We start from the raw sequence: 23,000 nt of genomic DNA, 5'->3' as shown, positions 1-23,000 counted from the left end.
GTCGATAAAATGTATTTTGGTGGGCCTTGATGCCGTCGGAATGACGGCATCATTTTACACTTGCTGAAAATAGCAGCTCTAGATCTGCTATTTTCAGCATGCAACCAAGTGTAAAATGCCTTATAGCCTACTGGATCTCTTGTCCACTAGTCCCTTTGTGACATCTTAGTCTAGTCTTAGTCTCGCCTTAGTCTAGTCTGTATTTGTTGACGATATTGTCAATATATTTAGTCTTAGTTTTAGTCATCCATGTAGTTTTTCGTCAGTGGAAAAAGGTAGTCGACGAACATTTTTCGTTTTAGTTTTAGTCGACGAAAACAACACTGGTGTCTGACCACAAGCAACTAGCCCTAGTATGTCTGTATGTCTGTGCTCATTGGATCTCACGTCTCAGTGAGATCCAATGAGCTCTAGTATGTCTGTGCTCATTGGATCTCACTGAGACAGCTCTAGTATGTCTGTATGTCTGTGCTCATTGGATCTCACTGAGACAGCTCTAGTATGTCTGTATGTCTGTGCTCATTGGATCTCACTGAGACAGCTCTAGTATGTCTGTATGTCTGTGCTCATTGGATCTCACTCAGACAGCTTTTCCACCGGGTGGGTCCCAGTGGGAACCGGTTCAGTTCTTTGTGGTTCTTAGTCCATGAGCCAGAGCTCCAACATTGGAACGTTAATTATTAGTTGAGTGGGCAAAACTATATCTATATTAGATTGTTATCACCATGAAACTTACCCAGTTGATTACTTACACGAAGACAACGATGTATTGTATTACAAATTTAAAATGTTTAAATATGCAAATGAGGCATTACATAGGAAAATATGCAAAGAAATTGAAAATATGAAAAAGCTACTACTGTGGAAGGGTTATTAATATTATATATTAATTTACTTATATTGATCCTTATAAGCAATTTAATATAGATATAGTTTTGCCCACTCAATTCATAATTAACATTACAACCAAAACGAACTGAACTGGCATTGGGGCCCCACCAGGGGGCACCAGGGGACCAATTGGAAAGACAGTGGAAAAAATAACCAAAGCAAGACAAAACAAAAAACAAAGAACAAAAATGGCTAAAACATCAGATCTATAATCTCACAACAACACATTGGCTATTATGGACAGTTAGATAAAAGAGGAAAACAAAAAACTAATACAAAAAAAAATGTTTGTTGGCACTTGGAGGCGTATTTATTCCTGTACATATTGCTCAAACCGAGGGTATCTGTGCACATGGTTATGCCTTATTATCGCAAATACACATTTATTTATTTTGTATATATATATACATACTGTAGAATGTATCTGTACACATGGTTATGCCTAATCGCATATAAACATTTATAAATTATGTTTATTTTGCTATTGCTACTACAGTAGCCTACATATACATGGTATCTGTATACCAAACATGGTTAGTATGGGTAGCGTATATGAGTAGTGTATGTTAAACCTTCTTGATTTCTTGCTATCTGGGGGTCCTCACTCAGCACGGAAACAAATGGGGACCCCTGGTTATCAACTCAACAGTACAGACTAAAGCGTTATTCATAGTATGGATTTCCGGTGGTGAGGTGACCACCGAACATGACGTCACTGAGCCGCGGTGAAGAGCAAACCACCGCCCTTCTCTGTTTTTACTCACCACCGCTCCACGTTGTTACAGCTCCGGTGGTCACCTCACCACCAGAGCGGTGGTCACCTCACCACCGGAGCGGTGGTCACCTCACCACCAGAGCGGTGGTCACCTCACCACCAGAGCGGTGGTCACCTCACCACCAGAGCGGTGGTCACCTCACCACCAGAGCGGTGGTCACCTCACCACCAGAGCGGTGGTCACCTCACCACCAGACTATGAATAGGCCTTAAGCGTGACTACATATAGTTCAAGTATATCTCTTGTCATTTTAAGTGATGATCTCATCAGAGCCGTGTACTGTTTGCCTGTCTGCAGGTCACCCTACTGACAGGCCTGGAGGTGCCAAAGAATACCAAACAGTAGGAGCTGCGATCCGGGCCGGCCTTCCACCTCCAGATGGGGCCGCGGCTACACCGGGCCGGCCTTCCACCTCCAGATGGGGCCGCGGCTACACCGGGCCGGCCTTCCACCTCCAGATGGGGCCGTGGCTACACCGGGCCGGCCTTCCACCTCCAGATGGGGCCGTGGCTGCACATGGAACAATATCGTACAGGGGCTGCTTCGCCCTCACTCATGGTGGAATCATTCATTCCAATAATATCAGACGGGATTCCACTTCTACCCTTCTGACAGACAACCCTCCTCAAGGTGCCCTGCACCATGGAATGTGCTTCGCAATGGATTATGGAAGTTATAAGATTTTGTTTGGCAAGTGTTGTGGAATATACTGTACGTACTGGGACTGAACTTAATAAGGCTGTGAAAGTCACACTTCAAAGGTTCCCAACAACAGTACTGGGTTCCTTTGTTACTCCTTCATACCAACCATCATCAACTCTATAGCTGCAATCTGGGCACCCAGAAAAACAGCGCTTTTCCTTTGAATTTTACGGAGTCAACATGTCTGTCTGTCGAGAGAGACTACTCTGGCTGTGACTCTATAGCCTGGCCTAGCCAGCGTTCTTTCTGGTCTGGAGGGGCGCGCGCGCTTGGAGCAACCGCTGGAAATGATTGGTTCACCGATCAGAGCCCCACCCCCTGCCCCTCCCTAGAAATCAGGAGGAAAGCGACGCCCCCTCTGCACTGTAGTTCAACTCCCACTCCAACTCTCCTAGACCAGGAAATGTGGGGCGTTTCCCCAGGGGGACTTCAACTAACAACACCTAACGCGAACGAAAATACTGAGGCTTATAGCTGCCTGTGAGCCTATAAAGGATGGACACGTTCCAACAGTGTGAGAAAATGCCTTCACTGGTTCATGCAAGGCCTCGCTATAGTGCTAAACCATTCCAATGCTGTCAAACAGGGAAGATGGTATACGCTATATACTGTACTAGCCCTGGTCCAGTGCGTCAGCGAGTCTCTCACTGACAGGGACGTGCAGAGAGTGTTAGAGGGGCAGGGGCTGAAATCCCGTAAAGAGGGCACTTTTGGACAAAAATAGCGAAAATAGCAGATCTACAAGCTCTCAACGCGTCACGCTGTGACGCGCTGAGAGCTTGTAGATCAGCTATTCTCGGGGCGCAAACCCAGCACTCTTTAGCTAGTGGAGATATGGTGTACCGTATGACATTGGATTTCTAAACAAATTTGATCAAACGCAAAATGCTGTGTTCCAAGTTCATTCTCCTGAATGCTGCCTTCCCGGCATGGAAGGCAGGCAGCATTCAGGAAAGGAGTGGAAAAGGAGTGTGGCATTTGCATTTCTTCTACCATGTAGTAAATGCTGCATTCATTCGTGGTCTGGAGAGGGCTGAAGCCCTGCCCTTTTACCCGTCTGTAAAACAACCCGGCTGTAAAACAACGTCCCTGCTCACTGAGACTCGCCGACGCACTGGACCAGCGCTAGCTATACACTACACCCTCATCCACCCCCAATGCTCTATGTATGGGCTGCTCATCAAAGCCATCTCTGTCCTAAAAAATACAAAAACTAAAAAAACATCTGCCCTCAAACCCAGAGCCCTGAGAAGACTGCTACAACTGTATGCTGTGAAATTTAGAATTGTGTCATTTAAAAAATATATATTTTACTAGTATTATAGGAGGATTACTTTAGATTTTTCTGCACCATTCAACTTTCAGTCATACAGAAGTATCAGAAAAAGAAAAGAAGACCACCTTCTCCTACAATGTTTACAGTCTCTAAAGTCATAAGGGTGCTTTCCGGAAAGGGGAACAAAAATCCATCAACGGAATGATCAATTTGGTAATTTTAATTTCCTCTGCTTCTCTCTCAGGTGTGTTTACATCAGCTACGAGGTATAGGTCAAACAAGATGGTGTTGTTATTGTTGTTACTATTGTTAATGTTTTATACTTTTTGAAATATTTAATTTTAATTTAATAATGGATGCCATTGGGTCTCGGATCAGGCTGAAACCTGATGTGTGTGTGTGTGCGTTATATAGAGTTTTGGAAGAGGTAGAATAGCCATGAAGGTACACCAGGTTTGAGATCAAACAGACCGACCACTGAAATGCTTCCCTCCAACCGTCTTCTTGTGTTTTACTTTGGGGTTCACATAAGAGTTCTCATATTTTGAGCCCCAGCCTGTTGTTATAGTACCCCAAGTCCGACGTGAAAACCACGTCCTCTGGGTCATGGCGAATTCTCATTCAAAAATCCCTTTGACTTTTTATGCCATGCGGCTCTGTAAAAGGCAAGGTGTCTGCAAATCCTTCTGTCTTGTCTGTCTTGTCTGTCTGTCGTTTTGTCCGGGGTTAATTAGCGGCCACATCTCTCGTGCGTAGGCCAAGGAAGTACCTTCAAATGTTTTATATTTTTGGAAATATTTAACTTGTCATTTTACAATGGCAGACATTGGAGGTATTGCATTGGGCTGAAACCTTGCCCGAACATCATAGGTGACTGGCACACAATGGCATCATGAAGTCCGACATCTGCGTGGGAGCCATATGCCATTATTAGACTCTGTCTCGTTTTAAATCAGAACAATGGCGCAGTGCCCGTTGTTGTACTATGTACATACAATGTACTATGCAGTATGTACTATGTCATGAGAACACTAGTACCAGGACCAGGACCAGAAGACTTCTTAGTACTTACTTAACGGAGCATGAAAACTTGCTGCTTCTGGCACACGTCTGAAATGTTGTCTGTTGGAATCACATGCATTGTCTAGACAGAGACATTCAGGTGTGGCTGCCATATTGGGGCCAGAATGTGATGGTACCGCACACAGTGGAATCCAAGGAGATTATGGATTTCATAGGGTGGAGATAGAAAGCTTTCAATCTGGGAGGGTGGCCTCCTCTGGGCCTAGATTGAATCTCCTCTGGGCCTGAGCCCACACAGGAACACCTGGGCGGGCGCCTGTCTGCCTCTGGCCAGTGAGGAAAGTCTATGACATCAGTACCTAGTTGCTAGTGTAGCCCCCAGCCAAGACCCAGCCCTCAACAACCCTGCCAATCTGGCAAGTGGGAGCCCCGGGGGTTCAATCCCCGCTTCGGCGTAATGCTACAATCTGGCGTAGTCGGCAGGACGTGGAGTGTGATATCCTCGCGTGAGGGACATGAGGGACATCGTGTGTGGCGGTCCGCGGTGTGACGTGAGAAGCGTGAGGACGTGCTTCAAAGACTGGGGGGGTGATTGTAGCCCCCAGCTAAGACCCAGTCCGCAACAGCCAATCGGGCTCAGCCCTATTGGCACGGTAGGTTGCGAGTTGGTCTGGCGATTCCCCGGGTTCAATCCCCGCTTCAGCGTAATGCTACAATCGCACAGTACTTACTTAGTGTAGTACTAGTCATGAGTACATGGAGACCAGTCTATTGACATCATTTATCAGAGCGTCAGAGTACTTGGAGACCAGTCTATCGACATCATTTATCAGAGCGTCAGCGTGTACTTGGAGGCCAGTCTTTGACTGTCGGTCCTTTTTCCGCACACATGTTGGCAATAAGTTCTCAGGTGTTGTGCGCCAGTTGGATCGCTTCCTGTGGGGTTCTGGCGTTAGCCTGATGGCTCTGAAGGTGGACATCACTGTACACGTTGCCAGAGTACCTAGCGCCGTAGCGGTTGTTATTATCGGAGTAGTTGAAGGCGTGGCTGGGAGGAGGCTGACTGTTGTCCTTTTTAGCACGGATGTTGGCAATTAGCTTTTCGTGATTCCTGCGCCAGTTGGACGGCTTCTTGGGGCCCTCCGGCGGCGGCTTGCTGGGTATGAAGTTGGCGATGGGCGTGCCCACGGCTCTCATCGCTCTGGAGTTAAACACCGTCCTGGTCTTGGACGTTATCTTCTGACAGATTCTGACGTGGTTCGTCAGCACGTTGGGATAGAAGCTCCTGTTACAGATGTGACACGGACGCCTGTCCGAGTCGCTGGGAGGAACCTCGACGTCCGGGCCCGTCTCTGTGGCGCACGCCGACAGGCCGTAGCTGGGCGTCTCGTCCTGAGGGGTGTCGACCTCCATGTAGGACTGGTCAAAAGACACGTTTGTCATTTTATTTGCTTGTTCTATCACGGCGATCTCTAATAATCTAGGACATTCTACACTCTTATGATCCGGAGCTCTTTTAAGCCTTGAATCTCACGTCATTAAATATGACTTTAGGCATGGCCAAATATGGAGTTCCACAAACCCCAGATTGGCGTGATCTTAAGTGACCTGTAGTTGTCTCCGACCGGCCAAACACAAAGGGGAAGATTAGGTTTAGTTGTTACTTGCGCAAGCAGAGCGAGCAAGTATTGTGGTCGGCTGGACCGAAAGTGGTATGTATGTATGGTATATATGCATGTCTCTAATTGGCTGTTGATGGTGATGTAATTAAGATATGTTTCAATGTTGGGTGGGTAAAAGCAACCTTATTGGTTGTTGATGGTGACGTAATTAAGATAGATTTCAGGTTACATACATGTATTACATAAATAACATACCTTTTATCCACCCAACATTGACCTTTTACCCCATGTTCGTAGAGGTCAACAGTACTTGCGCGCTCTGCTTGCACACTAGTAGGCACTCAACAGAGTGCAGTTCTAGTTACTTGCGCAAGCAGAGCGCGCAAGTACTAGTTTCGCAGGACGATGCGTATGCACCGTCCCAGCAAATTACGTAATGACTACTTGTGCCTGATACGGCAGTGGTGCCAGACTACATACATGTATACATAGGAGCATTACCTCTAATCCTCCCGACACTAAAACATATCGTCATTACGTCATCATCGAAAACCAATTACACTCTGGCATTGGGACCTTTAATCCACATCTTTATTACGTCATCATTGAGAGCTAGTCATCATTGAGAGCTACCATATGACGCCAGTTATACGCTGACGTCATATGCTGGGACGGTGCATACGCATCAAAAGTAACCACAGTATACCACTAATCAACTTACAAATTACATATACATAGAGGCATTTCCTGTAATCCACCCGACACTGATCGAGATATACGTCACCATTGAAAGCATTGGGTCCTTTAATCCACATCTTTATTACGATATACTTCATAATACTACTTTTTTACGTGCAAAGAGTAGGTACGTAGCAAATAGCTAAACCTAATAATTAAATATTTAAATCGTTCTTTCAAAGAGAAGCTGAGATTTGACAGTTTGTAGCGGTCGACAGTACTTGCACGCTCTGCTTGCGCACTAGTAGGCCGTGCAACAAGCAAGTAGGCACTCGACAGAGTGCAGTTCTAGTTGTAGATTACATTTACTTTTTGTTGGGTTTATTTGTTTGCGCCCTTGTGTGTGTGTGTGTTTGTCCGTGGCTCTAATTTTGTTAACTACTTTCTCCAATCAGTGTCAAATGTCTTGTGCAAAAAAGCAAAGTTCTTTGTTTACCCAGGGTGAATGGACTAAGCTCGACGAACTTGTTTACAGCCAGACCCTGCTCATAGAACATTTCATGGTAGGGGTTCAATGCCTTGCTCAAGGGCACTTCAGCGGTGGTAATTTTAACGTGCCGGTCCGGGGATACGAACTGTTGCCAGCAAGTCAAGGGGAATACCCCCCGTGCATTTTATTTTCACAAATTGTTTTACATGTTTTTTTAAATACTACAAAAAGGAAAAAGCAGACATTCTGTCAAGGGAGGGTATCATTTATATTTAGTTATAGCATACAGTCTGATTTGTAAGCAACTAAGCATGCTTGTATTTTCAGTAAAATGCCTAGAGTTTTGGAACACAACTTCTTTTTGATTTTTGAATGGCAACATGTCTCTGTGACCCAGGGGTGCGTGGTGGCATTAAGGACAGGACTTTGGTACTCAATTCATCATGATGAGGGAAACCTTGAAGGGCTTTTGGGCTGAATTTCATTTCACTGGTTAAAATAGTAATATAATTATAATATTAAAGAGAAATAACTGTATATTCACCTTGACAGCTGAATGTCAAAAACAAGAATAGAAAAAATGTCTCAACTTTATTTTTAAGGAGAATTTCCCAGTATACACTTTGCACCATACCATAACGTACTGTAACTGAAATATTTTAATCAGAGAGGAGTTTATGTTAATTTTGATTGTTTCTTCCACAATACAAGCATAATTATACTCACTGGGAAGCACCTTGAATCTCAAAATGTATCAAGAAATGTTAGAAGTGGTGTCGGTACCACGTGAAGGTACCACGGTGTCTGTACCACGTGAAGGTACCACGGTGTCTGTACCACGTGAAGGTACCACGGTGTCGGTACCACGTGAAGGTACCACGGTGTCTGTACCACGTGAAGGTACCACGGTGTCTGTACCACATGAAGGTACCACGGTGTCGGTACCACGTGAAGGTACCACGGTGTCTGTACCACGTGAAGGTACCACGGTGTCTGTACCACGTGAAGGTACCACGGTGTCTGTACCACGTGAAGGTACCACGGTGTCGGTACCACATGAAGGTACCACGGTGTCGGTACCACGGTGTCTGTACCACGTGAAGGTACCACGGTGTCGGTACCACGTGAAGCAGCCTTAACCTTTACACCCACTGCTGTTGTTTTAAAACCCATTTTGGGCGGGAACCCCTTTTGGTGTTTTAAGCATTACGTTATGCTTTTAGCTATTGAAGAATAGCAGATCTACAAGCTCGTAGCTATGCACGAGTGCCGCGCTATGAGCTTGTAGGTCTGCTGTTTTTGAAAAAATCATGAAAATGTGTTGCAAATCTTTGAATATATATTCTTTCAGAGCGAACGTTTTTAACTCAAATCTTTGCTTCTGGGGGGGTCCCTAGAACAACATATTTTCAGATGGGGGGGTCGGCAGCCAATTACATATATTTTTGGGGTTCCTTGACATGAAAATGTTTGAGAACCACTGACATAGAAACATGAGGTTTTTCAGAAAACTGTCATGATTTAGAAGACATTTGTAGAATCGTTCCCAGGTCTAAATGGGTTTATAAAGAAAACAGGTATACGGATGCTTGTGCAGGACCTTTACGTCTTTAATTTATACTCTGTGGTGTAGAGCACCCTTGTGCTTTGGAGTATAAATTAAACTTTAGATTTTCAGATTTACTACCAAACCACTGTGAAAGAAGGAGGTTATGAGAAGAAGAAAAAAAGAAAGTTGTCTAACATTCCCGTGTATAGAGTGTATCAAACGGAATTATTTAAATAAGTAGAGAATGGAGTCTTTTTTTAACAACCTCAGCCTATTTAATCTAATTATTTATCGCATTGAAGTTTACATTATTGAACTATTTATATTCCCTATAAAGGTGTGTGTGTGTGACTGTGTGTGATGTGTGTCAAAGGAACATAGTTTACTGCAAAGCAGTGACTAACTAGCCTGGTAAACAGAGTCATCTAGTAAGAGAGTGGCGACACTAGCGTTGACTCCCATTGTAACAATGGAATAGTTCCAATGTTTGGAACTATAGCCCATAGGCACCCGCTTTGCGGCGAGATCAAAGCGTGTCGCCACTCTCTTACTATTCCACTCGGCTGGTAAAACCCCCTCCTCTTTGCTTGACAACATTTTTATTTGGAATTTTTTGTTAACCCATTCTGGGCGGGAACCCCTTTTGGTGTTAGCATTATGTTATGCTTTAGCTATTGAAAAATAGCAGATCTACAAGCTCATAGCGCGCCACCGAGTGGCGCGCTACGAGCTTGTAGGTCTGTTATTTTTGAAAAATCGAAGAACGACTGACATAGAAACATAGCTTTTTCAAAAAACTGTCAGGATGTAGAACTTAAGACATTTTTAGAATCTGATCCCAGGTCAAAATGGGAGAGGGATTTACCATGCAGGCTAGTAGTAGTGACTCAAACCAGACCTACAATACACTGCAAAATCCTCTATTCAGTCTCTGAGAATGTGAAATGATCGGGAGTTTAAAATTAACAGGATTTTTGTGTGTGCATGAAGATGATGATGTCCCTGCACAAACTGAGATAATACTGACACGTGTGTTATGATGTGAGGTAAGCATGGATTGAAGCATTGAATCTGTTTTTGTAAATAGTGTGTAGCTGTTCTCTGTCCTTGCAATGAGTGCTCCTGTTTAACCGTGAAAGCTTGTCACAGCCCCCCCTGCTGCTTGGATCCTAGCACTGCAGAGTCGATGCATTTCCCACAGTGTGCCCGTGTATATTTATTGACAATACTGTGTAAAAAGAATGTTATCATTCTCTAATGCTTCTATCAATTCAATTCAATTCAATGAGCTTTATTGGCACGAGAAGACACACGTTTACATTGCCAAAGCAAGTGTCAAAACATTCACACATTCTTATTTTAAACTTTAGTTCAAGTTCAACTTGTGTTTTTTGATTGATTGAGTGAATACTTCATTAAACAGTTTGCAGAAAAAGCACAGGGAAGTACAGTTCAACACAAGGTCTGCTGTGCTGAAAGTGTTATTTGCATGTGGACGAAAATAGAGCCCTATGGGCTCCATTTCCATCACCGCTAAACCCCTTATCCCTAAACTTCTTTGCCTTTCTTTTTTACTATTTTGCTAAACATTTTTGAATAGTTAAAATGGCCAGTCTACAAGCTCACAACGTGTCAATGTAGATTGGCTACTATTCAAAAATGTTTTTCAAAATAGTAAAAAAAAAAGAAGGCAAAGAAGTTTAGGGATAAGGGGTTTAGCGGTGACGAAAATGGAGCCCTATATCTCTTTGCCAAAAATAGCCAACCTACAAGCTCACAACGCATTGCGATGCGATGCGTTGAGAGCTTGTACATCTACGTTCGCTGAATGTTAGCCTATTATGCACGTCGTCATAATAAACCTAATTATGACGTGTCCAGAATAAGGTTCATGTTGTTGAACTGTTTACATCTAGGAAACCGCAGCAGAGTTCAATAACAAGAGAGAGCAATGCTCTCCCGAAAAGGAACCACTCGTACAACCACATACTAGCCTCCTGTGATTTCTCACAATCACGTCTAAAAGTTTGTATCTTCTCGAGAAGCTCCGTTTCAAAATCCCTACGACACCCGCGACCGTTTTCTGCATGTTACGTTGAATTTGTCTTGTCCATGATGATGCCATCCATCTCATCGGTAGTCCCACCGTTTGTACAACTACTGTATGTGGTTTGTAAATAAAATAAAATAAATGCCACTGCAGAAGTTTCTGAACTTTACAGTGTAAAAAAAGAAAAAGAGTAAAGAAAACACATCCAATGCAATGTCTCTTTTTGTTTTGTTCCTTTATAAAATAATAAAATAAATAAAAAAACTGATGGAATATGATTTCAGTGTGTTGTCATTCATATACTTTACATTTAGAGAATAATGACTCGGTGTTTTCAATCTTCCGACAACGTGTGCTGTTTAGTCTCGAACACAAATATCCAGGTTATTATTTTATTTTTTACCTGTTCTCTCCATCTGATCGTCCGTGGTTATGTTCGGACCGACTGTAACACACACATTTTGGACCAGCATAAATTGTCCTCACAATGTCCATTTCTCAAATTCTACATACTACGTACACGTACGCACACGCACAGTCGCACACCGCTATTTTCTGCCCTTGTTTCCTTTAATCTTTTGGATGTCCTGATGGCTGAGGATCAACACTCCGTTCTTGAAGCGTCCCACCTGCCCCGAGGGACCGGAGGATTTCTTCTTGTCCCTAGAGGAGGAGGAGGGACAAAATGGTAAATGGTGCATTTATATAGCGCCTTTATCCAAGGCGCTTTACATAGATTGGGTGAATTGTGCATTACATTCACCCATTCACACACACACATTCATACACCGATGGCGGCAGAAACCATGCAAGGCACCAACCAGCACATCAGGAGCAATTCCCGGGGTTCAGTGTCTTGCTCAAGGACACTTTGACACCAACTCTGGGGGAGCCCACAGGGTTCGAACTGGCAGCCTTGCGGTTGCGATCCAGCCACTCTACCCCTGAGCCACCGCCGCCCCCTAGTGGCCACTCTACCCCTGAGCCACCGCCACCCAAGGGACAAGGACAACACAGCATGGAACGGAAAACGTATCAACAGGAGACAGGAGATAATCTGCCAGCATGCTGCTAGGGTGACATACTGACAAGACAATGATGGGTTGTACTAACTAGGCCCATTCCTTTTTTTTCCCACCCTCGATGCCTAAAATACCTCTGAAAATAGTTCAGAACACATTACATTACATTACATTACAGTCATTTAGCAGACGCTTTTATCCAAAGCGACTTACAATAAGTGTATTCAACATAGGTAGGGAACAAAAACTACTAATCACCAGAAGTCTTTAGTGCATTTTCTGCAAAAACAAGCAACCAAGAGTATACCTAGTGCTAAGGTAAAAGTGCAATATATCAGCTACCTATTTCCTTAAACAGATGAGACAAAATAGCTAAATCAAATGAGCATGAGCTAAAACAATTAAGTGTATCGACTAAACAAGATCCAATAAACAATACAACAATAGAAAACAAGCGTTCGTACAACTAGTTAACAACAAGTAGATCAGGCAGAGAGGAAGGGTAGTGTTTCCTTGTAGATGTGCCATTTTCGGCAAAGGTTCCCGAAATTGTCGCCCCAATGTTCACCCGTTATGACATGTGCAGAATTGGAACAATGAAGTCCTGCTTCAGTTTTCCGAACATGAATGGGAAAAAGCAAGGGATGCACACGACCAACGGACCGACATGCGGAGCAGTGTTGTTTTTAGCAGCAAATTTCTATTTTAGTTTTAGTCATAGTCTTTGGAATAAAACTTGGAATGTTTTAGTGTTAGTCTAATTTTAGTCGACTAAATGCCATAAGATTTTAGTCGACTAAATCTACAGTTGATTTAGTCGACAAACGTATTTTGGCAGGCCTTGATGACGTCATAATGGCTGATTTTACACTTGCTGAAAATAGCTATTTTCAGCATGCAACCAAGCGTAAAATGACTTATACTGGTCTAGTTTGTATTTGTTGACGAAATTGTCAATGTATTCAGTAATAGTTTTAGTCATCATTGCTTAGTTTTCATGTAGTTTCCATTTAGTTTTCATCAGTGAAAAAAGGTAGTCGACGAACATTTTTCGTCTTAGTTTTAGTCGACGAAATCAACACTGATGCGAAAACAGCGGTCGGACGTGCGGTCGAACATGCGCTGCTCCTGTGCTTGCGGTTATGGTTAGGTTAGGGTTTGAGGTGTAGGTTGTCGGTCTAATGACACGTAGCTCCACTCACCTTGGCTTACTCTGCCTTTTCTTGCTTTTCTTCAGGTTCTACAGAACAGGCAGACAGAGTTAGAATGAATATCATGTTAGGTTAAAGTAGGCGTCTAAGTGACATGATACTCAACAAAACTAAATCCTGCATTTGGGGAGCAGCAATATGATCACAGCAATGGCCGCTATTTTCCTACCAAAGTTCAACATGGCCTATATTTTTTAGGAACGACATGGCTTTATCCATATTTTAACCCATTCTGGACAGGAACCCCTCTTGGTGTTTTAAGCATTATGTTATACTGTTAGCTTTTAAATAGCAGATCTACAAGCTCATAGCGCGGCACCGAGTGCCACGCTACGAGCTTGTAGGTCTGCTATTTTTGAAAAGTCTTGAAAATGTGGAGTGTTTTTAACTCAACTCTTTGCTTCTGGGGGGGGGGGGGGGGGTCCCTGGAACAAAATATTTTCAAATGGGGGTCGGCGGCCAATTACATATAATTCTGGGGCTCCTTGACATGAAATAGTTTTAGAACAACTAATTTTTTCTGAAAACTATCATGATTTGTAGAATCTGGTATCAGGTCGAAATGGGTTAAAGTGGATATCAACTTGCATTTCCATCCTGCTCAATGACACGCATTACAACAGGGACAGATTCTCACCGGTTGAGCCTCCCCTTTAGATTTCATTACAACAGGGACAGATTCTCACCGGTTGAGCCTCTTCTTTAGATTTCTGCTTCTTGTCTTTGACTTGCTGCTGAAGCACCCTGTAGTTGACGTACTCCTTCTTCGGAGGCTTTGTTCGAGAAAAGACAGACAACATTAACAACATTATTATTAACCCTGGCATGCCCACGTTAGGCACGTCACTACAGGCGAAGATGTTCAAAGATATTCAAGAACCCCCTCCAAGAATATTAAGACATTCAAAAATAGTGAAAATATCAGATCTAGAAGGGGTTGAATGAGGTTCATAAGGTCATTATGCAAGGGATGAATACATGCATGAAGGACCCCTGGAACAACATATTTTCAGATGGGGGTCGGCAGCCAATTACATATATTTTTGGGGGTCCTTGACATGAAAATGTTCGAGAACCACTGACATAGAAACATGGGGTTTTTCAGAAAACTGTTAGGATTTAGAAGCCCTTTTTTATTTTTTATAATCGGCCTCAGGTCTAAATGGGTGAATCTTAAAAGAGCTCACCCTGGCTCCCAGCATGATGGCTCTGTCCTGCTCAAACACACGCTGCTGCTCCTTCCTGTAGCCCGTGATTCCAAACCGATGCACCTCCAGACGAGCCTAACACACCCATGAAGACACATGTCAACACACACACACACACACACACACACACACACACACACACACACACACACACACACACACACACACACACACACACACACACACACACACACACACACACACACACACACACACACACACACAGTAAATACACAACGAATATTACTTTGTTTAGTTACGTTAAAGGCCTATTCATAGACCAGTTTTCGGTGAAGAGGTCAAAGTCAAAGTCTTATGATTTGTCACACACGTTACCGCAGTGAAATTTGTTCTCCGCATTTGACCCATATCTCTTGGAGCGGTGAGCTGCAGCCAAGGAGCGGTGAGCTGCAGCCAAGGAGCGGTGAGCTGCAGCCGTGCCGCGCTCGGGAATCATTTGATTAGTAGATTTGACCCCCCCAATCCAACCCTTGATGCTGAGTGCCAAGCAGGGAGGCATTGGGGTCCCATTTTTACAGTCTTTGGTATGACCCGGCCGGGGATCGAACCCCCGACCTCCCAGTTTCAGGACACTCTAACCACAAGGCCACTGTCTGGTGACCACCGGAAACTACAACACGACGTCACGCTGCTGTGGTCACCGCTCACACAACACATCTCTATGATTTTACTAAAAAACGCTTCGGTGGTCACCTCTTCACCGAAAGAAAAGCAATTTAGAGAATGAGTTACATCATGCATGCACAGATTGCACACACATCAAAGTAACCATTATCATGCAAAAGTACACATTAGATTTTTAGTTTTTTTTTTACCTTTTCTAAAGACAATTGTTCCATCTTGTCACTCTTCTGGACTGTCTTCTGAGGCACCTTCATAGGAGGGAAAAAGAACAATAGTGCAGAAACAAGACAAAAATGTTTGTCATTTTATTTTCACCAAATGGGGTTCCCACTTCCCAGATTGGTAAACTTGTAATATGACGTGAACTGAATCCTGGAAAGATGGTGTCCCACAAGTGAATGAATGAGATTATAATTCAAGTCTTCTGTATTCCTTCATCTGCTGGCTCTCCTACTCCCAAGAAGAGACGTGTATTAATCAGGCCAACATCAAAGAGAATAACGAAGGGCCTGCGACGTCAACAGAAATGATGAGCCTTGAGGATGATCATGATTACAGTATATCGCGCTTTGTTGTTCGGAGATGAACAACTTATTATAGGTCAAGGTCCATGATCTTTAGACTGACCAATCAATATGGAAGACATTCAACATCTACTGCATATTAATCAATTTTGGGCGGGAACCCCTTTGTGTTAGCATTATGTTATGCTTTAGCTATTGAGAAATTAGCAGATCTACAAGCTCATAGTGCGCCACCGAGTGGCGCGCTACGAGCTTGTAGGTCTGCTATTTTTGAAAACTCGAAGAACGACTGACATAGAAACATAGCTTTTTCAGAAAACTGTCAGGATGTAGAAGACATTTTTAGAATCTGATCTCAGGTCAAAATGGGTTAATGAAAACTATGGCGGTGCGGGAGGCGGGACATGGGAAGTGAGGAAGAGAGAATTTCAGAGAAGCCAAAACTTCAAAAATAAAAGATTCAAAATACTTAACGGCAACGCAGATTAACGGTGCTTCGCACACGTTTCCGCGGTCTCCTACTGATACTCTATGAAACACCTCATAAACACTCAAGCGACGCCGCAGGTGTCCGTGACCAGACAGTGGTACAGCTGTGTCCTATGGGGAGTGGATTGACGTTCAAGGGACCCTAGGGTACCATCGTCCAAAATACAGAAAAGGTAACCGAGGGTCCCGAAAGGGGCTAGGATATTTGTGACCAAATTTGACTGAGGGACTCCCATTGGATTTTTTTTAAATTTTCGTTTTTTCATGCCACCTGAAAGCAGGGAATCATAGCTTCAAATTGACATGTTGGTTGTTCAGTTTGACCCACCAGTTGTGGAGATATGGCTTATAGAGTAATGTCTTGCAGAAAACAGCGAGTTGAGAAAACAGGCTTGAAAGTTTCACTTCTGTGGTCTCTAACATTACACCTAGCTACATGTTTAAGCATTTATTTCATATTTACGTGTCGATTTCAGCTCTGACACTTATTTCAGACATGATCTAGTATGTGAAGAGTCTGCCTGTGCTATTAACTCATTTTGAATAAAAGAAAAAAAAAAGGGTTTTCTCCTCTGGTGAAAAGCTGGAATTTGCGCGATGGCAGGCTCTCAGTCAAATCTGGTCACATTTATCAAAATACCAGGGGATGGAGTAGAATACAATATTGTACAGAACAAACATAAGTTTGTAGCATAAAGCTGATAGGTACTATCAGATGAGGAAAAGAGAAAACAGCAAGAATTGATATTAGAAATGAGAGGGAGTAGTATGGAAAAGTGCCCAGGCTTACGGTGTTGATGATGTCAGGAACCGGTGTGTGTTTGGTCTTGGCTCTCTTGGTAGGATCCCGGAATGTTACCACCTCCACCTGCGGTGTCTGTGGGATGGGCTGTGCTGATCGGAGCAAAACACAGGAATTTCTTTGCAGGGCCGTAGCTGACCATTTGGTTGCCCTACTCGTAGGATATTTGTAGGGATGCACCGAAAGGGAAATTCTTGGCCGAAACCGAATACCGAATATAGGAAACAGTTGGCCGAAAACCGAATATGATTAATATTATATATCTTTGTTCCTACCATTGCTTTCATGGCCGTACCTTAAAGCTACCTGATTTATGGCAAAATAAATGGTTATGGCAAAACTTAACTTAAATAATAATCACTATTATGGATCCATAAAACATTTATTCAGCTCTTTTGAATGCATTAATTGCATACACTATTCGGTGATATATTTTCTGCCTATTCGGGCCGAAACCGAATAGGCCGAAATTGCATTTGAGCCATTTTCTGCCGAATATTTTCTGCGGCCGAATATTGGGTGCATCACTAGATATTTGTGCTGCACCCCCCTTCCGACGAGAGCGCTGCTATTCCTCATGCAGATCGGCTATTTTCACTGTTTGTGAAAATACAGCCGCACACAGTCGCTCGTCAAGAGAAAATTGTTATTTTGGCTTTTTTTTTGTGGCTTTTTTTTGCCCCTTTTCCAGGTGGTCCCCAGTTAAATGATGGAGAGGCGGTTACCAAAATGGACCCTTATAGACTTTTAATAACTCTTGAGAGCATAAAATTAAACCAAATGGTTTAAAGAGTGAAATTATTTTTTCAAATCTGCATTACTTCATTTACAAGAAGTCTACACACTGTAAAATAAATTGTTGTTTTGATCAACGTTTGCCAAAAGCATGGAATTGTAGACAAAAATCTTATCCCAACGACAACTAACAAAACAACTCAAATATCCTTTAGTTTTGGGTCTGAGAGGTCTAAATCTCATCAAACGGTGGTCCGTACGTGGCTCTAAAGCCGAATAAATGATGGGCCTTGAAATGAAAAGGGTTGAAAACTACTGGTTTATTATAACATTATCAATACAAAACGCATTTAATTATTTACCCGTTTGCTCAACGACATCAGAGCTGCCTTTCCTAGTTTTTTCCCGGTGGCGTCCCAAATGGAGATCCTCTTCTCCGCTGTCTTTGGTGTCCCCGTTTACATCCATAACAGCCTCCTGCTCCTCCTGTGCCTCATGGTCTTCTAATTCACAGCTTTTACGCTTTTTCTTCTTTTGAGATTTGAGATTCTTCTTTGATGCAGCATCACCTGTAACAACACAAACAAACAAACAAGAAAAAATCAGACCCGTCTGAAGTGAGTGGTGCTGTGCTGTACGTACTGTACTGTACTGTACTGTACTGTACTTATTAAATAGCTCGAACTAGTGCTGGTTGTCTAGGCTAGGACCCGCTGCAGTGGTGTCCGATCCGAACTTAACCCAATTATTTTTCTAAGTGTTGCAGTTTGGAAGCACTCGTTTTCTATAACGGGTCGTGCTGCTGCCTCCTGAGTCCTGCATTATGTGCAAATTCGAAACAGGTGGTACGCAGGGCCGTTCAGTGACTTACGACGAGTGCTTCCAAACTCCAGCACTTAGAAAAAGAATCACTTGCACAGAATGTCTTGACAGAAAGTAGCTCATAACATGTCTACGGTGGATTTTTATGAAAAACAAGCTCGGCAGATTGAAAGAGGATAATTCAAGCTTGGACTACAGCTGCAATGTTGGTGAGTTTAACGTTGTTTAAGACAAGCAGATCGCAAACGCAATTGGATGAGTGGGGAGTCAATGGAGGGTATTGCAACTCTATATTCATCCCATTATAAAAAAATCTAGAGTTGCAAATTGCGGCTAACTGTACATGTCAAAGCAAAGCAAAGTTCTTTGTTTACCCAGGGAAGTGGACTAAGCTCGAGATGCTTGTTTACAGCCACACCCTGCTCGTAGAACATTTCATGGTAGGCGTTCAATGTCTTGCTCAAGGGCACTTCAGCGATGGTAATTTTAACGTGCCGGTCCGGGGATTCGAACTGGCGACCTTCCGGTATCAAGACCGCTCCGCAAACCGTTCGGCCACCGCTGCCAATGTGTGCATGTGTCTACTCTCTTGTACAGTAGGTAGTGTTAAGCTTACTTTTCTGTCATTTGATGTCTTCTACCGTTGTGTCATGAATTGGACAAAACAAATCGAAATAAAGTATGTAAAAAAAAGAAAACCCAACTCAATTAATGTGTTTCACAATAACCCCATAATAACGGATATAAAAAGTACAGTATATACCCCCCCCCCCACCACCGGGCCCTCCCGAACAAACAGTACAACATTGAATTTGTACCCGATGATCCATCCATCCACAGTTCACACATGCAGTCGCAATCACGTCACACATCACCATACAGCAAAAGCTAACTAGCATTTAGCATCGTGGAAAAACTAATGTTGCTCTTTACCGAAATCATAAAGGCTGTCCAGTACTTGATCCAGAAATAGCTTGTCGTCTTCCTCCTCTTCTTGGCCGGCGGTACTCATGTTTTGGACCGACTACTGTCTGTCACAATAACCGATCATATAGAAACTAACTTTATCTCATAGCAGCAGAATGTCAACAAACTTGTGTGAGGATTGCACGTGTGTACTGTGTGTGTGTGGTACGAGGATTGAACTGACGCGTCACGGCCACCATACAGTGTTGCCAGATCGTGTTAGAGAAATAGGCAAACCATTTCTATGAAAACTAAGCCCAATAAATAGAACCCTGACTGACTCAGTAGGCCATTTGAAAATAGCAGATCTACATGTTCAGAGCTTGTAGATCTGCTATTTTCAAAACAACCATGGAAAGACAATTTGGAATATTCTTTGAAACATTTTAACAACACCGATCTTGTATGGGGGTCCCTGGCACAAAATATTTATAGATTTATGGTCCTTAGTTGAACAATAGAGCACCGAAGTCTGACGTCACTTTCAGTAGAGGGCACCAACACACAGGTTTATAGGTTTTTTATTTGTATTGAAATCTCCATAGGGCGATTTTATGTTGCTTCATATAAGAACTGTGTTTGAAAAATAAACCGACCACCCCAGCGTTTCTGTCAGGGGAGTGGCTGTGCGTTGTTAATGATGTCCATTCATATTTGATACAGCCAGTTTCTAGAGAAAATGGAATTAATGTGACCGCAAAAGCCTTGAAACTACATATGAATGCAATGTCGCTGAGCATATACGACACGTCACACCCAGCTGTCAACATATTGCGTTCCTGAGATTCCTCGTTGGCGTAAGCTCAGCTGGTGGTGACTCGACTCGTACTAACCACGATACATTATATATCAATGAAATAAAAATAAAAATAAACGTAACTAGAAAAAGTGCCCTTCTGGGCACAGGTCTCCACCAGGAGGATAGGAGTGTGTGTGATGTTTGGCAAAATGTTTAGGAGTAATATAAACATGTTTTTTTGTTTGTTTGTTTTTTGCAACAATTTTCGTCATTTTGTTGAGGAAATGCAGAGCCAGATCACTCAGAATCTCTGAGGATAGAATTGTGGATGAGCAGGACATGTGCAGAATTTTGAACGAAACGGGCCACTCCTGAAAACTATATAGCGTCACCATGAGGCTGATTCGGAAAAGAATGAGTGGCATGTCGTCCTCGGCCTAGTGGAAATGTGCGTGTATAATTTTACGGAAATTGCACACTGTGTTTGTGATTTGTGGCATTTTGTTCGAAACGGACCAATCATGTGAGCTTTGGAAGCCAATATTAGCCAATCAGGATGGAACATGGGAAATTGTGCAGATCTGTGTTGATCACATGACTATGGAGATAGTGTATACCGAATTGTGTGATGTATGGATAAAATGTGTACGAGTAATCTACAGAAATGTGTTTTGCCTAAATCGGCCTCATGGTGGCGCTATAACGGGCCGTTGAGGAATATTTGGGGCAGAGGTTCATCGTTGGCATCCATGGAGTGTGTGTGCAAAGTTTGGCATGGATCGGGCCAACGGTACTGGAGATTAGCTGATAACGGACGGACGGAAGGACGGACGGACGGAAGGAAGGACACACGGACGGCGGAGTGCAAAACATACTCTCTCCCCATGCCTTCGGCCTGGTGGAGACAATTAACGTTCAGTTTCTGTTGTGCGACGGGCTGCGGGCAGAAGCAGCCTACCCGGAAATGTAGTCTCTGGGTTGTTTGGCTCGTTTCTAACGCTTATTTTGTTACTCTTTGGGTATATTTGTACATTTCCACCTTCAGTCGATGCTTCATATCCATATGAGTGAAAAGGCCAGGGTGATCGGTTTATTTTTCAAACACAGTTCTTATATGAAGCGACATAAAATCGCCCTATGGAGATTTCAATACAAAAAAAAACCTATAAACCTGTGTGTTGGTGCCCTCTACTGAAAGTGACGTCAGGACTTCGGTGCTCTATTAGTGTGGAATGATATATAGCTCTATCGAGATATATCGCAATATATATCGCCACGATATATCGTATCGTCCTCCCAATATCGTGATATTGATTAGTTAATCAAGCCGCAAGCGGAGCCTGCGGCACCACCATGGGTAATGTGGAGCCTGCGGAACCACCATGGGTAAGGTGGAGCCTGCGGCACCACCATGGGTAAGGTGGAGCCTGCGGCACCACCATGGGTAAGGTGGAGCCTGCGGCACCACCATGGGTAAGGTGGAGCCTGCGGCACCACCATGGGTAAGGTGGAGCCTGCGGAACCACCATGGGTAAGGTGGAGCCTGCGGAACCATTGCGGCTTGAGAATCCACCATTTATTTCCTGAATGAAGTGCCTGGTGCTGGGAGTCTGGTGCAACACACAGGGGTCCTGGACCTAGTGAGAGCAGGAGGGGACCTGGTGAGACGTCGCATCCATACTCCATACTATAGTATGATACTATCACTAGAAATGCCAAAACGCGACGATGCGCGTTTTTCACCTTTCTAGCTAGAAATGCCAAAACGCGACGTTGCGCGTTTTTCATCGCTAGAAATGCCAAAACGCGACGATGCGCGTTTTTCATCGCTAGAAATGCCAAAACGCGACGATGCGCGTTTTTCATGGCTAGAAATGCCAAAACGCCACAATGCGCGTTTTTCATCGCTAGAAATGCCAAAACGCGACGATGCGCGTTTTCATCGCTAGAAATGCCAAAACGCGACGATGCGCGTTTTTCACCTTTCTAGCTAGAAATGCCAAAACGCGACGATGCGCGTTTTTCATCGCTAGAAATGCCAAAACGCGACGATGCGTGTTTTTCATCGCTAGAAATGCCAAAACGCGACGATGCGCGTTTTTCAGCGCTAGAAAGGTCAAAACGCTAGAAAGGTCAAAAATCGCTACAAAGGTCAAAAGGTCAAAGGTCAAAACGCTAGAAAGGTCAAAAATCACTAGAAAGGTCAAAACGCCACGATGCGCTTTTTTCATCGGTAGAAAGGTCAAAACGCTAGAAAGGTCAAAAATCGCTAGAAAGGTCAAAATGTCAAAGGTCAAAACGCTAGAAAGGTCAACAATCGCTAGAAAGGTCAAAACGCCACGATGCGCTTTTTTCATCGCTAGAAAGGTCAAAACGCTAGAAAGGTCAAAAATCGCTACAAAGGTCAAAAGGTCAAAAGGTCAAAGGTCAACACGCTAGAAAGGTCAACAATCACTAGAAAGGTCAAAACGCCACGATGCGCTTTTTTCATCGCTAGAAAGGTCAAAACGCTAGAAAGGTCAAAAATCGCTAGAAAGGTCAAAACGCCACGATGCGCTTTTTTCATCGCTAGAAAGGTCAAAACGCTAGAAAGGTCAAAAATCGCTAGAAAGGTCAAAAGGTCAAAGGTCAAAACGCTAAAAGGTAAAAAATCGCTAGAAAGGTCAAAACGCCACGATGCACTTTTTTCATCGCTAGAATGGTCAAAACGCTAGAAAGGTCAAAAATCGTTAGAAAGGTCAAAAGGTCAAAGGTCAAATAGCCAGAAAGGTCAAAAATCG

The 23,000-nt window shown here is 43.5% G+C and overlaps 3 protein-coding genes across 3 annotated transcripts in view; 2 read left to right on the top strand and 1 right to left on the bottom strand.

Annotated features, from left to right (window-relative positions):
• The window catches only part of trim67 (tripartite motif containing 67), a gene marked incomplete at both ends in the record, with an annotated part of 82,892 nt that extends 80,880 nt beyond the window's left edge, over positions 1 to 2,012 (top strand). Inside the window, one exon of the mRNA XM_079525796.1 lies at positions 1,965 to 2,012. Within this exon, the coding sequence (XP_079381922.1) occupies positions 1,965 to 2,012 (48 nt within the window). The remainder of the gene's footprint in view (positions 1 to 1,964) is intronic.
• Positions 1 to 17,302, top strand: part of exoc8 (exocyst complex component 8) — a 117,410-nt gene extending 100,108 nt beyond the window's left edge. Inside the window, exon 7 of the transcript XR_013792077.1 lies at positions 17,120 to 17,302. The gene's annotated coding sequence lies outside the window, so the exon portion shown is untranslated. The remainder of the gene's footprint in view (positions 1 to 17,119) is intronic.
• Positions 10,689 to 19,677, bottom strand: fsaf1 (40S small subunit processome assembly factor 1). Its single transcript, XM_079526207.1, has 8 exons — positions 19,449 to 19,677; positions 18,056 to 18,262; positions 16,947 to 17,050; positions 15,335 to 15,391; positions 14,478 to 14,573; positions 13,977 to 14,063; positions 13,282 to 13,319; positions 10,689 to 11,720 (listed from the first exon to the last, which is right to left on the bottom strand). The coding sequence occupies exons 1-8, from the start codon at positions 19,525 to 19,527 to the stop codon at positions 11,606 to 11,608; spliced, it is 783 nt and encodes a 260-aa protein (XP_079382333.1). The 5' UTR covers positions 19,528 to 19,677; the 3' UTR covers positions 10,689 to 11,605.
• Between the last annotated feature and the right edge of the window lie 3,323 nt (positions 19,678 to 23,000).

The sequence above is a fragment of the Electrona antarctica genome (assembly GCF_951216825.1).
Source record: "Electrona antarctica genome assembly, chromosome: 17".
Taxonomy (NCBI): Eukaryota; Metazoa; Chordata; class Actinopteri; order Myctophiformes; family Myctophidae; genus Electrona; species Electrona antarctica.
This window is presented reverse-complemented; position numbering and strand designations above follow the sequence as displayed.

Coding starts and splice junctions, on each gene's coding strand:
- fsaf1 (XM_079526207.1), bottom strand. CDS start 19,527: ATGAGTACCGCCGGCCAAGAAGAGGAGGAAGACGACAAGCTATTTCTG. Junction 18,263..19,448: donor GGACAGCCTTTATGATTTCG/GTAAAGAGCAAC, acceptor GTGTTGTTACAG/GTGATGCTGCATCAAAGAAG. Junction 14,064..14,477: donor CCATCATGCTGGGAGCCAGG/GTGAGCTCTTTT, acceptor TCTCGAACAAAG/CCTCCGAAGAAGGAGTACGT.